The sequence below is a fragment of the Marmota monax genome, unplaced genomic scaffold, assembly GCF_021218885.2.
Source record: "Marmota monax isolate L192 unplaced genomic scaffold, Marmota_monax_Labrador192_F-V1.1 WCK01_AAM20220418_F8-fsc00024, whole genome shotgun sequence".
NCBI classification, from domain to species: Eukaryota; Metazoa; Chordata; class Mammalia; order Rodentia; family Sciuridae; genus Marmota; species Marmota monax.
The window spans coordinates 20,565,817-20,585,820 of NW_026695224.1; the positions used below are offsets into that span (position 1 = coordinate 20,565,817).

At 41.3% G+C, this 20,004-nt stretch overlaps 1 protein-coding gene across 2 annotated transcripts in view; it reads left to right on the forward strand.

The window, feature by feature from the left end:
* Nucleotides 1-20,004, forward strand: part of Cdh3 (cadherin 3) — a 49,085-nt gene that overhangs the window by 12,224 nt on the left and 16,857 nt on the right. For both annotated transcript variants that reach the window (XM_046434767.2, XM_046434766.2), the window contains 4 exons: nt 16,737-16,819; nt 17,979-18,104; nt 18,331-18,486; nt 18,577-18,721. In XM_046434767.2, the coding sequence (XP_046290723.1) occupies nt 16,737-16,819; nt 17,979-18,104; nt 18,331-18,486; nt 18,577-18,721 (510 nt within the window). The remainder of the gene's footprint in view (nt 1-16,736; nt 16,820-17,978; nt 18,105-18,330; nt 18,487-18,576; nt 18,722-20,004) is intronic.

Consider the following 20,004-nt stretch of genomic DNA (forward strand, 5'->3'; position numbering starts at 1 on the left):
TCATTAGTTTTCACAGCAACCATTGTTTTATGACCTAATTATCTGCATAATGTTTCAAAAGCTTTTGAAATCACCAAAAAAGATTTAAATTTTTTAAAATTGCATTACTACAAGTAAACTACCAAGGTTATTCACACTAGCATTATATTGGTTTGAAAACATGGCATTTAGACAGAACAAAAATGCATTTTTTTTTCTTCTCAAGTTTTTCTTAAGATTTCAAAATCTAGTTAGCAAGAGTTTTGCTGAATAAAAGGTGATTTCCATTCTTAAAGCAGACACTCATTTCTGATCTCATTTCCCCCAGCAGTGACTGATGAGTTTTTTCTTAATCCCAACGATTGCTGCTTCAGTAAACAGTCTTGTACAGGCGGTTGCATTGATATAAAGGACACATTCTTGAAAACCTCAAAGAATTCATAACTCTCATTACTGGAGGCTTACGTTTTCATATGAACATATGTGAAATGTATGTGTGGGGGGTGGGAAAGCTAGGGGGTGCTTACAATTCAATAGTCTCTCCAGCTTTGTAATTATGTGACTTTGTGTAATTTCTTTAAATTGGGGGATTTGCATTTCTTTGAACTTTCCATACAATGTGAAACTTTAATATTTATGGCACCATTTTATTGATTTATTTTTTACGTGGTGTTGAGGATCGAACCCAGTGCCTCATACAGGCTACACAAGTGCACCACTACTCAGCCACAACCTCAGCCCATATGGCACCATTTTAAATGTCTACAGTTGAGGTTTACATAAAATCTATTATAATGTATGTGTGTAATATACATAATGTATAGAGTGCTTGAGCTGAGATCTAGAGCCACAAGACTTAGTTGAATCTGTCCATTTACTGGCTATGCATCCTTGGGCAAGATACTTAACCCCTGTGTCTCAGTTTTTCTCATCTATAAAACGGGGATAATAATAGGGTCTCATATAGCTGAAGTGAGGGTTAAATGAATTAGTATATGAGACAGCATTAGTCAGTAGATCAATGTAAGGAGTTAATGGCAGTAGCAATCGTAGTACTTTTACAGCTGGAATATTTTGTATGCATATTTCTTTTGAATTCCTTGAAGTGAAACTGCAGGATCAAAGGACTTTCTTTCAACACTTTATCGAACAGCTACTTTGGACCAGGTGCTGTGCTAGGGGTTGGGATACAGTGTTAAGCAAATTCTGACAGTACATTTGCATATTATGCAGACTTGTGGGGAAGACAGACAAGTAGATAATCATCAATAAACATATAATCATAAGTTGTACTTAATTCCACGGGAGAAAGTTGCACACAGCTAGAAGAGTTTTCAACAGGGAAAACTGATCTACTTTGCAAGTATAGAAGGAAAGTTTCCCTGAGAAAGTAACTTTTGAATCCAGAGCTGAGAGATATTAAGAGTTAACTAGTGAGAATACAAGAAGACACTGTTCCAGACAAGGAACAGTGTGCACAAAAACTCTCTGGTAGGGTGTTCATGGTGTGAGGACAGCTGGCTCAGCAATTTGGGAAGCTGAGGCAGGAGGATCACAAGTTTGAGGTGAGGTCAACTTCAGCAACTTAATGAGATCCTGTCTCAAAAAATAAAAGGATTGGGGTTGTAGCTCAGTGGTTAAAGTACCCTTGGAGAGAAAAAAAGAAGAGGAAGAAGAAGAGAGTATCAGCAGGAAGAGAAATGTGGCTAGAAACTAGAGATTGGAATTGTACATTAAAGATTTTGTTGTTATCCTAAGAACAAGGGCACCCCATTGGTGAGTTCCAAACAAGGAAGTACTCTCATTTCATCTTCTCAAATGTACTGTACTAATGCATTTTTTTAAAAAAATCCTTTCTATATGGAGATTTTTGCATCTAATTAGACTGGTGATGATGTCTTATGGGGATAGAAGTAGAAAAGCCTAAGTCTTGGTGATTGACTGGTAAGAGGAAATGTAAGTGAGAAATGGTCGCTAACCACATGCCAGGCACTGTGCTAAGTACTAACTTATTTAACTAAGATAGCTATTATCATCATCATTAGCATTTCATTGCTGTGAAAATAGGCCCAGAAAGATCATCAAACTTGTCCAAAGTCAATATGAAACTGAAATTTGAGCCCAGACACTCTGACTCCAACTCGGGGCTGCTTCTGATGCCCAGATTTTAGGCTTGAGCAGCTGAGTGTACGATATACTGTTGGAAGGTGGGGAAGACGCTAGAAAAAGACCATATTTGGGCTAAGGTTAAAAAAGGTCAAGAATTTGGTTTTTGACATATTGATTTCAAGAGACCTTTAAAGCATCCAAAGAGAGATATTGAACAGACTGAAATATGTGTTGGTCAGAGGAAAGATCTGGACATTTGAAATTTTGATATTTACATAATTTAAAGTGCCATCAAAGAGCCATACCAATTTACCTATGAAAAATAAATGGAAGAATCAAGAACTTAAAACAAACAAATTGCCTTCACAAAACCAGCCTCCAGAAACTGATGCAGTAGACATGACAGGTAGGCTGGAAGCAGGGAATATGGATTTTTTAGAAATTCACCAGATGATTCTGTCAGCTGTGTTTGTGAATCATTGCTCTGTGACAGCAGTAAGTCATTGTGAAGAGCTCACTGTACAGAAAGGAATAAATTGGGGTCTGGGATGTACCTGTTTTGCTTTTTAAATCACTAGGTGGTTTTTCTTTTTCTTTCTTTTGGTTCTAGGAATGAACCAAGGGTTGCTTAACCACTGAGTCACATCCCCAGCCTTTTTTTTTTTTTTTTTTAATATGAGAGCAGAATGATCCCCAGCCCTTTTTATCTTTTGAGACAGAGTCTGCCTAAGTTGCTTAGGGTCTGCCTAAGTTGCTGAGACTGGCTTTGAACTTGCAATCCTCTTGCCTTAGCCTTCCGAGCTATTGAGATTACAGGTGTGTACCACAGGCCCAGACCTGATTTTTAATCTTCATTTTTAATACTTCATCTCAGCACATCTTGGGCTATAACCAGCCCCTGGGTACGTATATTCCTATTTTAGAGACTGAACATTGCCATATATGGGGATAGACACCTGGAATCCCAACAACTCTGGAGGTTGAGGCAGAAGGATTGCAAGTTCGAGGCCAGCCTCAGCAACTTAGCAAAGTCCTTAGCAACTCAGTAAGCCCCTGTCTCAAAGAAAAAAAAAAAAATGCTGGGGATGTGGCTCAGTGCCCCTTGGTTCCTAGGTTTAATCCCTGGTACCAAAAAAAAAAAAAAAAAGAAAAGAAAAGAAAAGGAGGAGGAAAGGAAAGACTGGGCATTAAGGAGGGCTTACATTTATTGACAAAGTGCTTACTGTTAAACAGTTGAAAGTTAAATGACCTGCCCAAGGCTGCAGGGGTAATGTGCAATATTTTAACCCACTTAACCTTTAATTGCCAGTGCTGCTGTCCCAGGTTGATCACTAGGATCTCTCTGATCAGGATGGGAGGCAGAGAGGGGCAGATAACAAACCTCATGTTGAGCTTTGACTCAGCTGTGTTCCAAAGAGTGCTGTGGAGTGTGGCCTGTCCTTGGTTTATCTCTAGGGATTAAAGGGGAGGACCAGCCTCCCGAGGGTAAGGAGGAACCTGAGTGATATAGCTCTTCCAGAGAGCTCTCAGCAGAGAATAAAAACTCTAGAAAGAACTTCTTTCTCCCTTTTCAGCAAATTGTGTGGGTTGCCACATGATTATTCTAGAGGGGAGGGAAGATCACGTAAAATACTGATTGCAAATCACATATGTGTTGATTGTGGAAAAACTGGAAGATGAGCAAAATCTGGTCCTGCTCATTGGCTGTCATCTTTGCCTAGAAGATGCTTGGTGATAGGGGAGAGCCAATCTGCTTTTCTGGTACCAGGACTTAGTTCTATTTCTCATTTGTACAAATATGAAAATATTAATATTTTATAATTGTCAGACTCATCCTATAAATGGCTGTTTTATGACCTGTTTTTCACCCCCACTCTACAGAGCATTATTTTTCCTGGGTAGGTTTTCTTTTACAACATTTAAAGCTGTAGATTACGCATTTGAATGCCTGCAGCATGGCATGATTCAGTATTCTGTTGAAAGGTTATTGAGACTTTTGTCTTCCAATTAAGTAATAGTCATGAAGATCTTTCAGGTATGGTTTTTTCCCATCTGGGATGACTTCAGGCACAATGTCCGGATCAGAGGGTTTATTTACGGCTTCTTGATTGCCAAAAGAGTGCCAATTTGCATTCTTCCCTGCTCCTGGCAATGTATAGCAGTGGGTGGTTCCCAACTATTCCATAGCACTTGACCTTTTAATAAACATTTCTTAGTAAGTGAACTTTTCCTATATATAGTTTTACTAGAAAATGCCAGAGTCATCATTTTGGGTATTTTGTTTTTTTGTTTTCTTTTTTTTTGTTTCTTGGGTTTGTTTTTTGTACTAGGGACTGAACCCAGGGGCACTTAATTACTGAGCCACATCTTCAGCCCTTTTTTGTATTTTATTTAGAGACGAGGCCTTGCTGAGTTGCTTAGGGCCTTGTTAAGTTGCCAAGGCTGGCTTTGAACCTGTGATCCTCCCGCCCCAGCCTCCTGGGCCACTGGGATTACAGGCGTGTGCCACCAGCCCAGCTGAAATCTTCTTTCAAGTCAATTCCATATACTTTCCCTCTGTACCTTCTTACACCAGTTCGTTAACAGAAGGTAGTAATAGCTATAAGGAAAAGTCTCTTTGCTTTATGACCTAGATATGTCTCTAAACCAAGCTAGAATAGAGATTTCCTAGCCAATTTCTCCTCCCAGTTTCCAAATTGCCCTTGACCACAATGTGATCAAGCTGATGTCACTCTTTTCTTCTAGTCAAAGTGCCAAGGGGTCCACAGGAAAACTGGCCAAGACTGTCCACTTGATGGACATCTTATCCCCCAAAAGATAGATTGTTTTATTTTGACAGAACATTTAATAGGGTTGGACATTTGAACTATATAGCATCTTAATGTTGTGGCTAAGAAGACAGATTTCTTTCTTTATTTTATTTATTTATTGTCGGTCCTGGGGATTGAACCCAGAGTCTTATGCATGTGAGGCAAGTACTTTACCAACGTGAGCTTTATCCCCAGCCCCAAGAAGACAAATTTCTGACTTCAAGGAGTTTCTTTGAAAGTTTGGAGGTATGCAGGAAATTCCAACCTAAAAACAGACATAGAACATAAGAGAATGAGTCTTCAGTCCAGTATTCGTCAGTTCTTACAAATCCATATTTAGAAAAACCTTATTTTTTTTAACAAGTTTAATACCCCAGAGACTGGACTCTTCTGGCCCTAGTTTTTTGTTTTGTTTTGTTTTGTTTTAAAATATTTTTTGTAGTCGTAGTTGGACACAATACCGTTATTTATTTATATTTATGTGGTGCTGAGGATCGAACCCAGGGCCTCACACATGCTAGGCGAGCGCTCTACCACTGAGCCACAACCCCAGCCCTGGCCCTAGTTTTATAGTGGCATCCAGTTCGGGACCTGAGGCTAGCCTTGACAAGATGGTCTTTGGAGAGGAGCTTTGAGCCTAGGTTAGGGACTCTTGGTTCTACTGGATGTCTTCTTTATAGTACAGATACACAGAGCTCTGATTTTTATTAGTTAATTTCTCTAGAAGCAGAATTGGTCATTCCTGACTTACCTTTCCTCTGGTTCCCACCAATATTCTTTCTGCTCAATGCTAAAGTTGTCAGTTTATATTGGTAAAGCAGATACCTCTTCCTCAGGTTCACTGACTTGATGATTCAGAATCCCTGTGAGGGAAACAGACTAAGGCAGTAAAGGACTTTGTCTGAGGGCCCAGGTGGGTGTGAAGTCAGAGCTGTTTAGGCCTTTGTTTTCCAGACTTGAAGTCTGAACTGTTGCCCACGTGCTCATCAGTGGCCATCAGCTCAGCTCAGAAAGAGTTTGCCACAAGCCTGTTCATGCCCCCATGACTTGGCCGAGATATGTGGCCTTGCAAAGCTGCATTCGGGAACAGGAATCAGCTGACCTCACTGGCTGTTAGGAGATGAGGCGGAGAAGGATGAGTGATGATGATGAGACCTGGTTTCGGATCAGTTTCATTTTGAAAGTGATACAAAGCCCATGGTGCCAGGAAGCATCTAGGAAGAAGCTGTCATGCTCTGCCCCAGGGCTTATCTGTTCACCAGCTCGACTCTGACATTCCCACAGGTGCCCCAGCAAGTTTCTTTAGAAAGAGTCAGCTTGTCTATGAGATCGCCATCTTCTGCCTCCCCCAGTAAACCACAGAGCAGCCTATAGAATAGCCCTTTGTAGATGCAGACTGAGCAGGCTCCCTGCTGTATTGTTTGGTCCTATGTATCTGCCTCTCCCTTTGGTGCTTCATCCATCAGGCAAAGCATAGAACTGTAGCTAATTCCTTCCTAGGTTGGGAGAGTTTCTCTGTGGTATAGAAAGAGGCCAGGACTTGGAGTCAGAAACCGAAGTTAATTGTGCGTAAACTAATGGTACCTTTTGTTGGCAGCTTACTCCAGGCCAGGCACAGTTCTTAATGCTATGCAAACAACTGTCTTGTTATCCCAGTAATTTTATGGGCTGTGTATTACTATTCCTATTTTTCAGCTTCCACAAGCTCCCACAATTTGACCAAGTATATAGTGGGCGAATAGCAGTGTATGGATTGGAACCTGAGTCTTTTGGAATCTAGATCCCTGCCTTCAGATTTGAAGCCTGTTCCTGCAGCCTCCCAGTTGTGGGGACTTATATACTTTGCTTGTCTGAAGCTGCTTCCTGAGGCTGTTCAACCCCTGGCAGCTTCTTGTTTCCTGAGTTGTCAGATTAAGAACAGTAATATCTACTTCGCATGTTATTTCATGAGGATTTAGGCAGGAAAACACTTAGCTGGGTGTCTTGGGCAGAGTGGGTGTTTGAAACTTGTTTTTGCCTGCCTAGACTGATGCCCTTTGGTTGTGTTCTGCATCTAATCAAATGCAGTTAAAGCTGATAGGACCAGGCCCCTGGTGTGCCTGGACTACACAGCCTGTGTGGGAGGCATGGCAATCATAGTACATGACTACTGGATTCTCCTTGATATTGGCATCGTCCCCCTCCAAAAAGAGATGGAAGCCCAGATACTGTGCTACAGATGCTTGGAACCATGTAATAGTGGAAATGTGCCAAGAAATAAGGCAACAGGATGTATTTTACACTCCTGGGGGGTAGATTTTATAGACAGCAGGAAGAGGATTTCTAGGTTACCGGCATCTTGAAGAAATTGCAGCTTTTAGAGTTTTGGGGTTTAGGACTTCTGAGTAATAGGGGAGTCATTAGCCTCCTGTGGGGTAACTCAATAGGAGAGGATTGGAGAGTTCATGAGAGCTGACAGGATCATCTGACTAGTCTTCGACTGACTAAAGACCTTCTCTTAGGAAAAGGGCTGCTTTAAAAATAGGAAAAGTGACTTAATTTATTATCAGTGTTTGAATAACTAATGCAGTCAACAAGGGTCATATTTGAAAAGGTGTATGGTAAAAGATCTCATCCCTATTTGTCACCTTGGTTTACCCACTCATAAGTCCAGTTTCTTGGGTTGCCTTTCAGAGGTATTTTTCAGATGCTGTTTTAAAATGCAAATGTTGGGAGTTAGGGATACAGCTCAGTTGGTAGAGCGCTTGCCTTGCATGCACAAGGCCCTGGTTCAATCCCCAGCACTGCCAAAAAAAAAAAAAAAAAGCAAATGTTAACATATTAGCATAGAATACATTACTCTACACCTTTACACTTTTGTGTGTGTGTACCAGGGATTGAATTCAGGGACACTTAGCCACTGAGCCATATCCCAAGCCCATTTTATTTTATTTTTTAAATATTTATTTATTTATTTATTTATTAGTTTTCCGCAGACACAACATCTTTGTTCGTATGTGGTGCTGAGGATCGAACCCGGGCCACACGCATGCCAGGCGATCATGCTACCGCTTAAGCCACATCCCCAGCCCCCCATTTTATTTTTTGAGACAGGGTCTTGTTAAGTTGCTTAGGGCCTCATTAAATTGCTGAGGTTGGTCTCAAACATATAATCCTCCTGCTTCAGCCTTCCAAATCGTTGGGATTACAGGCATATAATCTACACCTTTAAAAAAAAATTACCAGTATGTCATAGAGATCTTTTCATGTAGAAAGGGAATAATAACTACCTCATCTTTTGTAGCATTTTTAAAAAATGACTGCTTAGTATTTCACTGCATAGATGATATAACACAAGTTAAACAGTTCTTATTGATAAGCATTTAGGTTTCCTCTGGAATTTTGCTATTACTATAGCTGCATTGTTGATTAGTGTGATAGAAACCTGTGGGGAAGTGATTTTGCAGTATCTTTTAAGAATTTAGATACTTAAGGATATATTGTTCCTAATATATCCCTGGTAACCAAAAGAATGTTATAGGTACATGGGAACTACTTGCCTCAGAGCTCTAGGGAACCTTGCATGATAGTGATAGATGATGCTATATAAGGTTCTGGGGTTTGCAGATTCATGTTTTTAGGTTTCCTCTTGTATGATACTAATAATAACTTTATGAAATCTTATTTCTATCTTCCAAATGTGAGAATATAAGTTTCTAATAAGTTAATCTCAGCCACTTGGAAGGCTGAGGCAGGAAGATTGCAAGTTTGAGGCCTGCCTGGGTGACTTAGTAAGACCCTGTATCAGAATGAAATAAAAAGGGCTGGGTGGAGCTTAGTGGTAGAATGTAGCCTGTGCAAGCTGCTGGTTTCAATCCCCAGTACTGCAGGGGAAAAAAGGTCCACATCAACACGTCAGTGTTCTAAACTAACAGTTGTTTGTTTGTTTGCTTTTTTTTTGTTTAAATATAGGGAAAAGAACACATAAAATTTATTACATGCCTAAAAGCATGGGAGTTTTAGACTCCCTAGCAGATTTTTGAGGTACTTTTTACATGATTACATTGTTGTTTTGTTTATATTTTTTATTTTGAGACAGGGTCTCACTGAGTTACTAAAGACCTTGCTACATTGCTGAAACTGGCCTTGAATTTATGATCCTCCTGCCTCAGATTCCTGAGTCACTGGGATCAAATGAATGTGCCACCATGCCCAGAGTTTATACTGTTTCTTAGCACAGCTTTAAATAACACCAAATTACCTAGTGAATTTAGGTGTTCCCTTTATTTCTCTTAATCTTTTTATTACATCAAGAAGAAAATGTATGTGTTCCTACTACATACTTTCAATAACTTTTTTGTGTGTGTGGTGCTGGGGATTGAACCCAGAGCCTTGTGCGAGGCAAGCACTCTACTAACTGAGCTATATCCCCAGCCCTCAATGACTTTTTTTTTGGTGGGGTGGGGGGACTGGGGATTAAACTAAGGGGCATTTGACTACTGAGCCACATCCCCAGCCCTATTTTGTATTTTATTTAGAAACAGGGTCTCATTGAGTTGCTTAGTGCCTCACCATTGCTGAGACTGGCTTTGAGCTCCTCCTGACTCAGCCTCCTGAATGAATCACTGGGATTACAGGTGTGCACCACCACACCCGGCTCTCAATACATTTTTTTTTTTTTTTGTGGTGCTGGGGATTGAACCTAGGGTCTTGTGAATGTGCGGCAAGCACTTTACCAGCTGAGCTACATCCCCAGCCCTCTCAATAACTTTTTAAAATATTTTTTTAGTTGTAGATGAACGCAATACCTTTATTTTATTTATTTATTTTTAAGTGGCGCTGAGGACCGAACCCAGTGCCTGGCACGTACTAGGCAAGTGCTCTACCGCTGAGCCACAACCCCAGCCCCCAATAACTTTTTAATAACATGTTTTTCTTTCTTTCAAGACAAGGAAAAGCATATCTCAGGCTCAAAGCTTCAGCAAACAATTGATTCTGGAACCCAGAGAATTCAAGTACCTTACCCAGGTTCACCCAAAAAGTTCAGTACCTGCATAAGACTGGGAAGGTCCCTGTCTCTATGAGTCATGAACAGGAGACCCTTCCAAAATGCTGTTTATATACAATCACCTCAATTCAGTCCTTTATTTTTATTCTGACAACCCTACAAGGAGGTATTATTAATAACTCCAAGTTTAGTGCTTTCTTCCCAGATATCACACTGCCTTACATGGCATCTAAAAGACAATCTGTTAGCCAGGCTTGGTGGGGCATGCCTGTATTCCCAGCAGCTCAGGAGGCTGAGGCAGGAGGATCACAAGTTCAAAGCTAGCCTCAGCATTTAGCAAGTCCCTAAGCAACTTAGTGAGAACCTATCTCTAAATAAAATGTAAAAAAGGGGGTAGAAATGTGGTGCAGTGGTTAAGAACACCTGGTTCCATCTCCAGTACCAAAACAAAATAAGACATAAACAGAGAATGGGAACAAGTGATGGGAAATGAAGGGGAGATTCAACTCTCTCAGACACACCAGGAAGACGGTATAACCATGGTGGTTAAGGAAATGACTCAGGTTTCATTGCCTAGCTTTGTAACTTTCATGAACTTGTTTAGCCTCTCAGTTTCCTAATCTGGAAAATGGATGTTCAAATATTCCTCATAGTTGGGCATGGTGGCACACGCCTGTAATCTTATGACTCGGAAGGCTGAGGCAGGAAGATCACAAGTTTGAGGCCGACAACTTAGACCCTATCTCAAAAAAAGAGCTGGGATTGTATCTCAGAGGTAGAGTTCTTGCCGAGCGTGCGTGAGGCACAGGGTTTGATCCTTAGTACCACATAAAAATAAAATAAAGATATTGTGTCCACCTATAACTAAAAAATAAATATAAAAAAAGAGGTTTGGAGGTGTAACTCTGTGATTGGATGCTCTGTGTTCAATACCTAGTAACACACACACACTTGCACACACAAACACACACATACACACACACACACAGAATCATAGATGGGCATGGTGGGTGGCGCATGCCTGCAATCCCAGTGACTTAGGAGGCTGACACAGGATGATCGCAAGTTTGAGGTCAACCTCAGCAACTTAGTGAGAGCCTGTCTCAAATTAAAAAGGACTGGGGATGTAGCTCAGTGGTAAAGGGACCCTGGGTTCAATCATCAGTACAAAAGAAATTATATGTATGTGTGTGTATGTCTTTGTGTATACATGTACATACATATATAATTCACACATATATACACACATACATACATATACCTTTCATGCATACATAGACCTTTTATATGTATTTTTCAGTATATATGTATGTTTTCAGTATATGTTTTCCTTCATAGGTTGCCTGGTGAAGATTAAATAAGTGTGTGCGTTAGCTGTTGGTAGTGATTCATGAGGGGAGGGATTCCTGACTCTTGAGTCTGCAGCATGTTTGTTAGGGCTGCCATAACAAAGTTCCATGGGTGAGCTGCTTAAACAGAAATGTATGTCTCACAATTTTGGAGTCTAAAATCAAGGGAAGGTTGGTTTCTTTTGAGGCCCCCTCCTTTGTTTGAATATGGCAACTTTCTGTGTTTTGACTTGGTCATTCCCTTGAACTGTCCATGTCCCAGTTTCCTCTCCTAAGGACACCAGTCTTGGTAGATTAAGGCCCACTCTAAAGACCTCACTTTAACTTAATTACATCTTTTAAAACCCTATCTATTTTCACTCAGGCAGGAGGATACATGTCTGGAATTCTAGCTGCTAAGGAGACTAAAGGCAAGAGGATCTTAAGTTTGTGGCCAGCCTTGGCAAATTAGTGAGATGCTGTCTCAAAATAAAAAGGCCTGGAGATGTAGTTCACTGGTAGAGCACCCTGCATTTGTTCAATCCCTAGTACCAGGAGTGGGGAGAAAGACCCCATCTTCAAATATAGTCATGCTGTAAGGTACTGGGGGTTAGGACTTCAACATATGAATTTGGGAGGTGGAGATCACAAGAGTTTGTGATAAGAGAAAACTTGAGCCTATATAACAATTAAGAAATACAATTTAGCAGATAGTCACAGTCAAGCAGTTAGGGTGCTGGACTTAAAAATAAGTTGTAATCATTGGGAAGGTTCATTTTCCTCCAGTCTTTTTTCTGCGCCTAGTTAACACATATTATATATGTAGTTCTGCATTCTGCTTTGATTTTACTTTACAGCATAAGAATTTCCCTATGTAATTTCAGAATGCTACCATTAGTATTACTTTGCATAACTGGATAAGTCCATGGCCCCTTAGATATTTTTTCCCTGTATTTAAGGTGGGTTAACCTTTGTCACTTATAATTTCTGGCCATTCTAGATTTAAGGCCAAATAAGATTCCTCAGATGAGACTATAGAGCTGTGTGCTCAAGGTACAGACATGACTGCACTGGGGATCTCATGGCTCCTGGGACTCTCTGAAGCAGAATCAGAACTAGATCCCCTTTTCCCTTCTTCCCACTGGCCAAGCATGTCACAACCTAGGACTCCTCACTGGGGATGTCGTCAAGGAGTCAGAGCTGGTCTCTAAGCAATCATCTCTTTCTCATGGGCACATTCCAGCCTTCCCTCAGAGGATCCTATATGTGTGAGTTCTTGGGCTCTGGGGCCTGGCTCTGAGCTCTGAGGAGCAGAAGGAAGCTCTTAATGGTCCTTAGGCCTCTCTGTCTGCTCCAATCACAACCCCTCTCCAAGAGTGGGCAGTGTCTTTCCTTCTTTTACCTAGATAAGTTTTGCCTATTTTTGAGCTTTATGTGGATGGAAATATGCTAATGAATACCAGAATGTTGCACCCCCAAATATGCATCTTTGACATAAATATTAAGAAGCAGCAAACTGAAGGAAGAGCTCTTTCTATGCCCCCCACCCCACCCCAGCTTTCTACCTAGTGACCAGATATAAATTCTCCTTTACTGGAGTCAACTCTTATCAGCTCAGAGACAGCTCCAGAGGAATCTGCAAATCTCGCTCCATTAGTTTACTCTCATGTATTTACCATCCCACAGTTTCCTCCCTCTGTAAGCTTGGAACTGCTTTCCTTTGTCTTGTCATCTCTAAAATTTATTGTTTTTTGTTGCTGGTGCTGTGTAAACCAGAGTTCTAAACCACTGCTTTGAGCTACCTTTCCCTGAGGTTTTGCCCATGTATTATGCACCGCACACATTAATAAACTTTTTTTTGTAGTTGTTGTTAAATCTGTCTTTTTTGTTTCAGGGGTCTATCTTGACTGGGGGCCTCAGGATTGAGGAGAAATGATATTTCTTTCTTCCAGGACAATACATGTGTCCTTGCATGTATCTGGTTTCTATTATTCAACAATGTTAGAGTCACCCATGTTGTTGGGTGTCCTTGTAGTTGATTCATTTCAATATGTAATTATACCACAGTGTTTCTCTCCATCCTACCTTGATGAATATTTACTGTTTACAGTTTTTAGCTCTTATGAATAGTGCTTCAATAAACATTGAATGCTTTTGGTACATGTATTTTGTGAGGTCTATACCTCAGAGTAGAATTACTAAATCTTCGTAATTGCATATACTTAAGTTCAGTATATATTGACAGACTTTTTTCCAAAAGATTGTACATTTTACACACCTGTGTCAGGCTTCTACCCCTTTTGTGAGTGGTAAAATATCCATAACATAAAATTTACCATTTTATTCTGGGCACAGTGGCACATGTCTTTAATCCCAGCGACTCAGGAGATTGAGGGAAAAGGATCCCAAGAGGCCAGCCTCAGCAACTTAGTGAGACCCTGTCTCAAATAAAAAATAAAAAGGGCTGGGGGGACTGGGATGCTCAGTTGGCAGAGTGCTTGCCTCACATGCACAAGGCCCTGGGTTCAATCCCAAGCACCACCAAAAAAAAAAAAAAAAAGGAGGGAGGTGGGGGGTATATAGCTCAGAGGTAAAGTGCCCCTGGGTTTTATCCCTAGGACTACCAAAATTTTTAAAAAAGAGAGAGATGAAAAAGCATGTTATACCCATATCAGGGAATATTATTCAAACTTTAAGAAGAATGAAGTTCTGACATGCGAGAATATCAATAAACCTTGAAAACATTATGCTGGGTCTGGGGGTGTAGTTCAGTGTTAGAGAACATGCTCAGCAGGCACAGGGTCATGGGTTCAATCTCAGCACCAAAAACAAAACAAAATTATGCTAAGAGTGGAATTTCTAATCTTTGTAACTCTCCATGTGACTTTTATGTATTGGGGGTAGGGGTAGTGCTGAGGATTGAGCCCAGGGCCTCACCCATGCTGGACAAGTGCTGTCCCACTGAGCTCACCCCAAGCCTTACGTTGACTTTTGGATGAACTGCCAAACTCTTTTCCACATTGGCTGCACCATTTCACATTCCCACCAGCAATGTGGGAGGCTTCCAATTTCTCTACATTCTTGCCAAGACTTGTTATTTTCCTTCATTTTTTTTAATAGCCATCCAAGAGGGTATGAAGTGGTATCTCATTATAATTTTAACTTGCATTTCCCTAATGACTAATGATATTTAGTATCTTTTAATGCACTTGTTTATCTTCTTCAAAGAAATGTCTTTTCCAGTCCTTTGCCTTTTTTTTTTTTAATTAGTTTTTTCTTGTTGAGTTTTAGGAGTTCTATACATATTCTGGTATTAATTTTTTAAAATTCTACTTTTTTATTATACTTTAATATTTTTTAGTGATAGATTGACACACTACCTTTATTTATTCATCTTTATGTGGTGCTGAGGATAGAACCCACTGCCTCACCCGTGCTAGGCAAGTGCTCTACCACTGAGCCACAATCCCAGCCCATATATTATACTTTTTTAAATACTTTGTTATGTTCAAATTACTTTTGTAGTTAAAAATAAAATCTCAGCTACATACCACGGCACACACCTGTAATCCCTGTACTAAGGAAGCTGAGGCAGGAGGATTTAAAGTTGAAAGACCACCAGTGCAGTTTAGCAAAACCATGTCTGAAAATAAAATTTAAAAGGGGCTAAGGATGTAGCTCAATGGTAGAGTTCCCCTGGTTCAATTCTCAGTATTGGGGGAGGTGGACCTTACTCTTTATTATAAGGAAAAATATTTTTAAGCTGGGCACCGTGGCTTGTGATCCCAGCTGCATAGAAAGTCAGGATAGGAAGATTACAAGTTTGAGACAAACCCAGGCAAGTTAGTGAGACCCTTTCTCAAAATAAAAAGGGCTGAGATGTAGCTCAGTGATAGAGTGTCCTTGGGTTCAATACCCAGTATAATCCTGAGAGGAAAAAAAAAGATACTTAATCCAAATGGTAATAATAACCTAATAACTAAACAACTCTTCCAAACAGGACATTTGTATGGCCCAGGGACAGTAATGTCCTTGTTATGCTGTAGCCTAGCAAAACTATGAGTACTGGGTCAGATCTGGTTCTTATGAGGCCCAAAGTGTGGCCTCTGGCAGTTTCCCTGATTTTTTGCTTTGGCTTCAAAGAAGGGTAGATTGCTCAGATTGCTTATTGGCCAAAAGTCCTTGGTTGCTAAAGCCATTGTGAGCCAAGCTAACCCTATAGAGAAGGTAGCCTGATCCTCAGCCACCCAGCTTGTGAGCATGAGTTTTCTTATCTTTGAAAAGGGCTAATGCCTACCTAGGAGGGTTGTTACAAGAATGAAACAGGCCCAGCCTCTGACTAGGGACTGGTAAGTTGGTTTTGGTTTTTATTTGTGGCGCTAGGGATTGAACCGAGGCCCCCAAGCCTATTAGGCAAGTGGTCTTCCACCAAGCAACATCCCTAGGCCCCCATTGTTTTTTTTTTTTTTTTTTTTTGTACCAGGGATTGAACTCAGGGGCACTTGACCACATCCCCAGCCCTATTTTTTATTTTATTTAGAGATAGGTCTTACTGGGTTGCTTAGCACCTCACTTTTGCTGAGGCTGGCTTTGAACTCGAAATCCTCCTATCTCAGTCTCCTAAGCTTCTGGGATTACAGGTATGTGCCACTGTGCCTGGCTCCCCAGCCCTTGTTTATATTTATGTTTTTAAATTTTGAGACAGGGCCTTGCTAAATTGCCCAAGCTGGCCTCAAACTTGTCATCCTCCTGTCTCAGCCTCCAGAGTCATTGTGATTACAGGCATGAGCCATCACATCTCTGGCTTCCAGTGTTTCAGAGATGGTCTAGCAGGGGGAATTCAGAAGGGGTGTGACCAACTGAAACAATCAGAGGTTGTCCAGAGTGAATTGTGGGCAACAGTGTGATGATGCATGTTGTATATAGATAGATGATTCATGGCCTCCAGAAAATCTTCCACCTCTAGCTATAACCTTTAGTCAAACGTGTGTTTCACAAGGCTGCCTGGGATTAATGTCACTGAATGTCTGTGATCTTGGTTCTCTGGTTTCATGAACAAAAAGGGATTTGACCCACAAACTGACAATGAAGGTCTCTCCCTCTTGAGACCTAACATGGAAGTTCTATCTGGATTTATATTAGTCACTCTGCTTGTCAGAGAAACTAAGGCAAGGCCCCATCTGCAGCACTTGATAACAGTCCTTGATCCAGTCAGGGACTCTTGTCAGGTCTTGTTTCCCCTCAGGTAGCTTCCAGGGCCTTTCTTTTTTGGGGGGTGGGAGGTGGGGAGAATCCCGGGGACTGAACTCAGAGGCACTTGACCACTGAGCCATATCCCCAGCCCTATTTTGTATTTTATTAGAGACAAGGTCTCACTGAGTTGCTTAGCACCTCACTAAATTTGGCTTTGAACTCGCGATTCTCCTGCCTCTGCCTCCCAAGCCTCTGGGATTACAGGTCTGCGCCACCACACCTGGCTTCCAGGGCCTTTCTAATGCCTTCTTTCTCCCTTCCCCACCACAGCTTTCACCGGCTGCCCTGAGGAGGAACTGGCCCTGCTTGGCACTGATAACGACTTCCCTGCGCTGAACAGTGGAACAGTCCAGGTAAAACACCAGTCTTCCTACAGGACAAAAGGAAGGGTTCTCTATGCACACACAGACTGCTGCTGGTCAGGAGTCCTTGGTTGCTAAGGCTGCCGTAAGCATGAGTGATTGCAGCTGCCCAGTAAGGACACCAGAGAGTCAGGCCAGTGGGCCCTTAGCAGTGAATACCATGCACTTAGGCCTTGGGATCCCTCTCCCACCTTCCTTCCCAGCTTAACCCCAAGTGAAGGTCATTCCATGCAGGATTGCCAATCCCATGAGTCTCTAGGAAGGTGGATCTGAGGTGCCTGGCCACACTTCTTAGTTTTTTTTTAATCTTTTGATTAGCTAATATAGCCCCATGGTTTAAATTTAAAATTTAAATTTTATTTTTTAAATAAAAAAAAAATTTTAACTATACATTGAACACTTTCCATTTGTCTCCATCTGCCTAAACCCCACCCCCCCCCCCCCCACACACACACACACACACACACGCCACAAGAGAAAACACAGATAACCATCTTGGGCAGGTTCTTTCCCTCCAGAGTTTACCTCCATATGTAATGTTTGTCAGCTGCCATTTCTGTATATGTATTTTCAATATTATATTTAGATAGGTTATGTTTGTGTATATACAGATATAAAATGTTTTTTTCCTTTTATGCAAAAGTTAACATTCACATGTCTGTTCTTTCTTTTTGCATGAAACAGTATATTAAATCAGTACAATGCCAGTCCCCTTCCCACAGATAACCACTGTTATTAGTTTCTTATGTATCTTCCAGACATGGTCTGTGTTAATAAAATATGAACATAAGGTCTTATTTTCCTGTCCTCTTACACAAAAGATGGAATAGTGTCTGGTACATATTTAGCATTTTGTTTGTTAAATAAAATTCTAAACCATAAGCTGTTTGTCCTTTGATCTTTTAACAGTATATATCAAAGAGCTTTCCCAGTCAGCACATGGAAAACATTCTCATTCCTCATTTTTAGAGTTGTGTAATATTCTACTATATGCTGTATTATGTGGTCCTCCTCTATAACTGGATTATTTCGAAGTGTCCTTGTGCAGTAGATCATCTAGGTCTGCCTCCTGGCTCTATACTCCTATGGGTGAGAGGTTGTTGGGAATGTTACAGCTCTTTCCTCATCCACGGGGCTTCTCTCCTTTCAGGAAAGGAAAACACTGAAGGTCTCCCAATCCAAACGCATCTTACGAAGACGCAAGAGAGAATGGGTGGTCCCGCCAATATCTGTCCCTGAGAATGGCAAGGGTCCCTTCCCCCAGAGGCTAAATCAGGTATGACTGTGCCTTCCCCCTTGGAGTCATTGGTGACTGCAGGGAGCGCCATCTTTGAATGTGAGGTTTCTTGCCACTGAGTTCTGGGATCTGCACAGGAAAATCCCTGTCATGGAAGCAGATTCTAATAAGGCTGTGCCCCTCCCCAACCTCTCCACGGAAAATTCCTTGCTATAGTCATGAGGTCTTTGTTACTTTGTCAGCTGCCATTTTCTTTTGCTTCCAGCTCAAATCCAATAAAGACAGGGGCACCAAGATTTTCTACAGCATCACAGGGCCTGGGGCAGACAGCCCCCCTGAGGGCATCTTCACCATAGAGAAGGAGACAGGCTGGTTGTTATTGAATAAGCCACTGGACCGGGAAAAGATCGCCAAGTATGAGGCAAGTGGCCTGTAGTGTCCTGTTAGAATTAGAGCCTTAGGGCCCCGGGGGTGCAGGTATTGGGTTGATCATAGACCTCTGTGCCCACAGCTTTTTGGCCATGCTGTGTCAGAGAATGGTGCCTCGGTGGAGGAGCCCATGAATATCTCCATCATCGTGACAGACCAGAATGACCACAAGCCCAACTTCACCCAGGCTGTCTTCAGAGGGAGTGTCATGGAGGGTGTACTCCCTGGTAAGAGGATTGGAAGAAACTGCTGTGGATTTGCTGGGCCCAGACTTAACTTTGGGTCAACTTCTAGAACCATCTGGAAGTCAGTCCACACCCTTAAATATCATAAGACCCCACCACTCCTGATTTCCTTGTCTGTGCATCAGATTGCCTGTGATCTTAAAAATCTAGATTCTCCAACTGTATCTCATGATTCCTGATTAACAGTCCTCAAATAGTGCTCTGGAATCTGTGCTTGTGAAAATTTTCCAGAAGCTTCAGGTGATCAACCAAGTTTAGGAACCATTAACGCGGAAACTGCAAAGAACGAGATTTGAATCTTGACTTTACCAGCTGTGGTCCTGGGCATATTCTTATCTCTGAATCATCACATCTAAAAATGAAAATAATAGCAACCTTAAAGAAATATAAAAATTAAAAATAACACATGCAGCTAGGAGTATAGTTCAGTGGTGCTTAGCATACTTGAAGCCCTGGGTTTCATCTCCAACACCAAAAAAAAAAATAAAAAGAAAGGAAGGAAGAAAAGAAAAAGAGCTCGTACTTGACATTATATACAGTGGAGTATCATTCTTTTTTCATTTCCCCCCACTTGTTCTGGAGATTGAATTCAGGGGCTTCTACCACTGAGCCATACCCTCAGCCATTTTCATTTTATTTGAGACAGGGTCTTGCTAAGTTGCCCAAGCTGGCCTCAAACTTGTGATCCTCCTGCCTTAGCCTTGACATTTGACATGAAGTTCTTTAGTGAAGGCAGCTGCAAGAAAATCAGAGCTGGAAGGTGTTAGAACATGGCTTAGGGAGAGAAAAGAAAATTGCCAGGACTAGGAAAGAGGGTGGTGGGAGACCAGCAGAGAAGAGGGAAGTAGATGTCTTTTAGTGTGTGTAGTGCTGGGGATTATAGTACGTGCATATTAATGACCATCGAGGGCAGGCACTTGCTGGGGGAGGGGTTTGTGAGTTGATTAGACCGGAAGTAACAAATTCCCACAATAAAAAGTCTTAGATTAAATCTTTTTTTTTTTTTTTCTTCCTTATACTTTAAGACTCCTAGCAAAAGTCAGTGTAAACTGGTATGGTGCTTCAAAGGTTTGGAGGCCTACACTTTTTCTGTCTTTTTCTGCTCTTTTGGCCTTTGTTCTCAAGGTTACCCTTATGGCTGCTGGGTCTAGCCATTACATCTGGAAGGAGGTGAGAGGTAGGAAGAACAAGCCCATATTTGTAAAAACATTTCCCCCAAAGTTGTATGTCCCGTTTTTATCAAACTTTATTCTCTTGGTCATAGG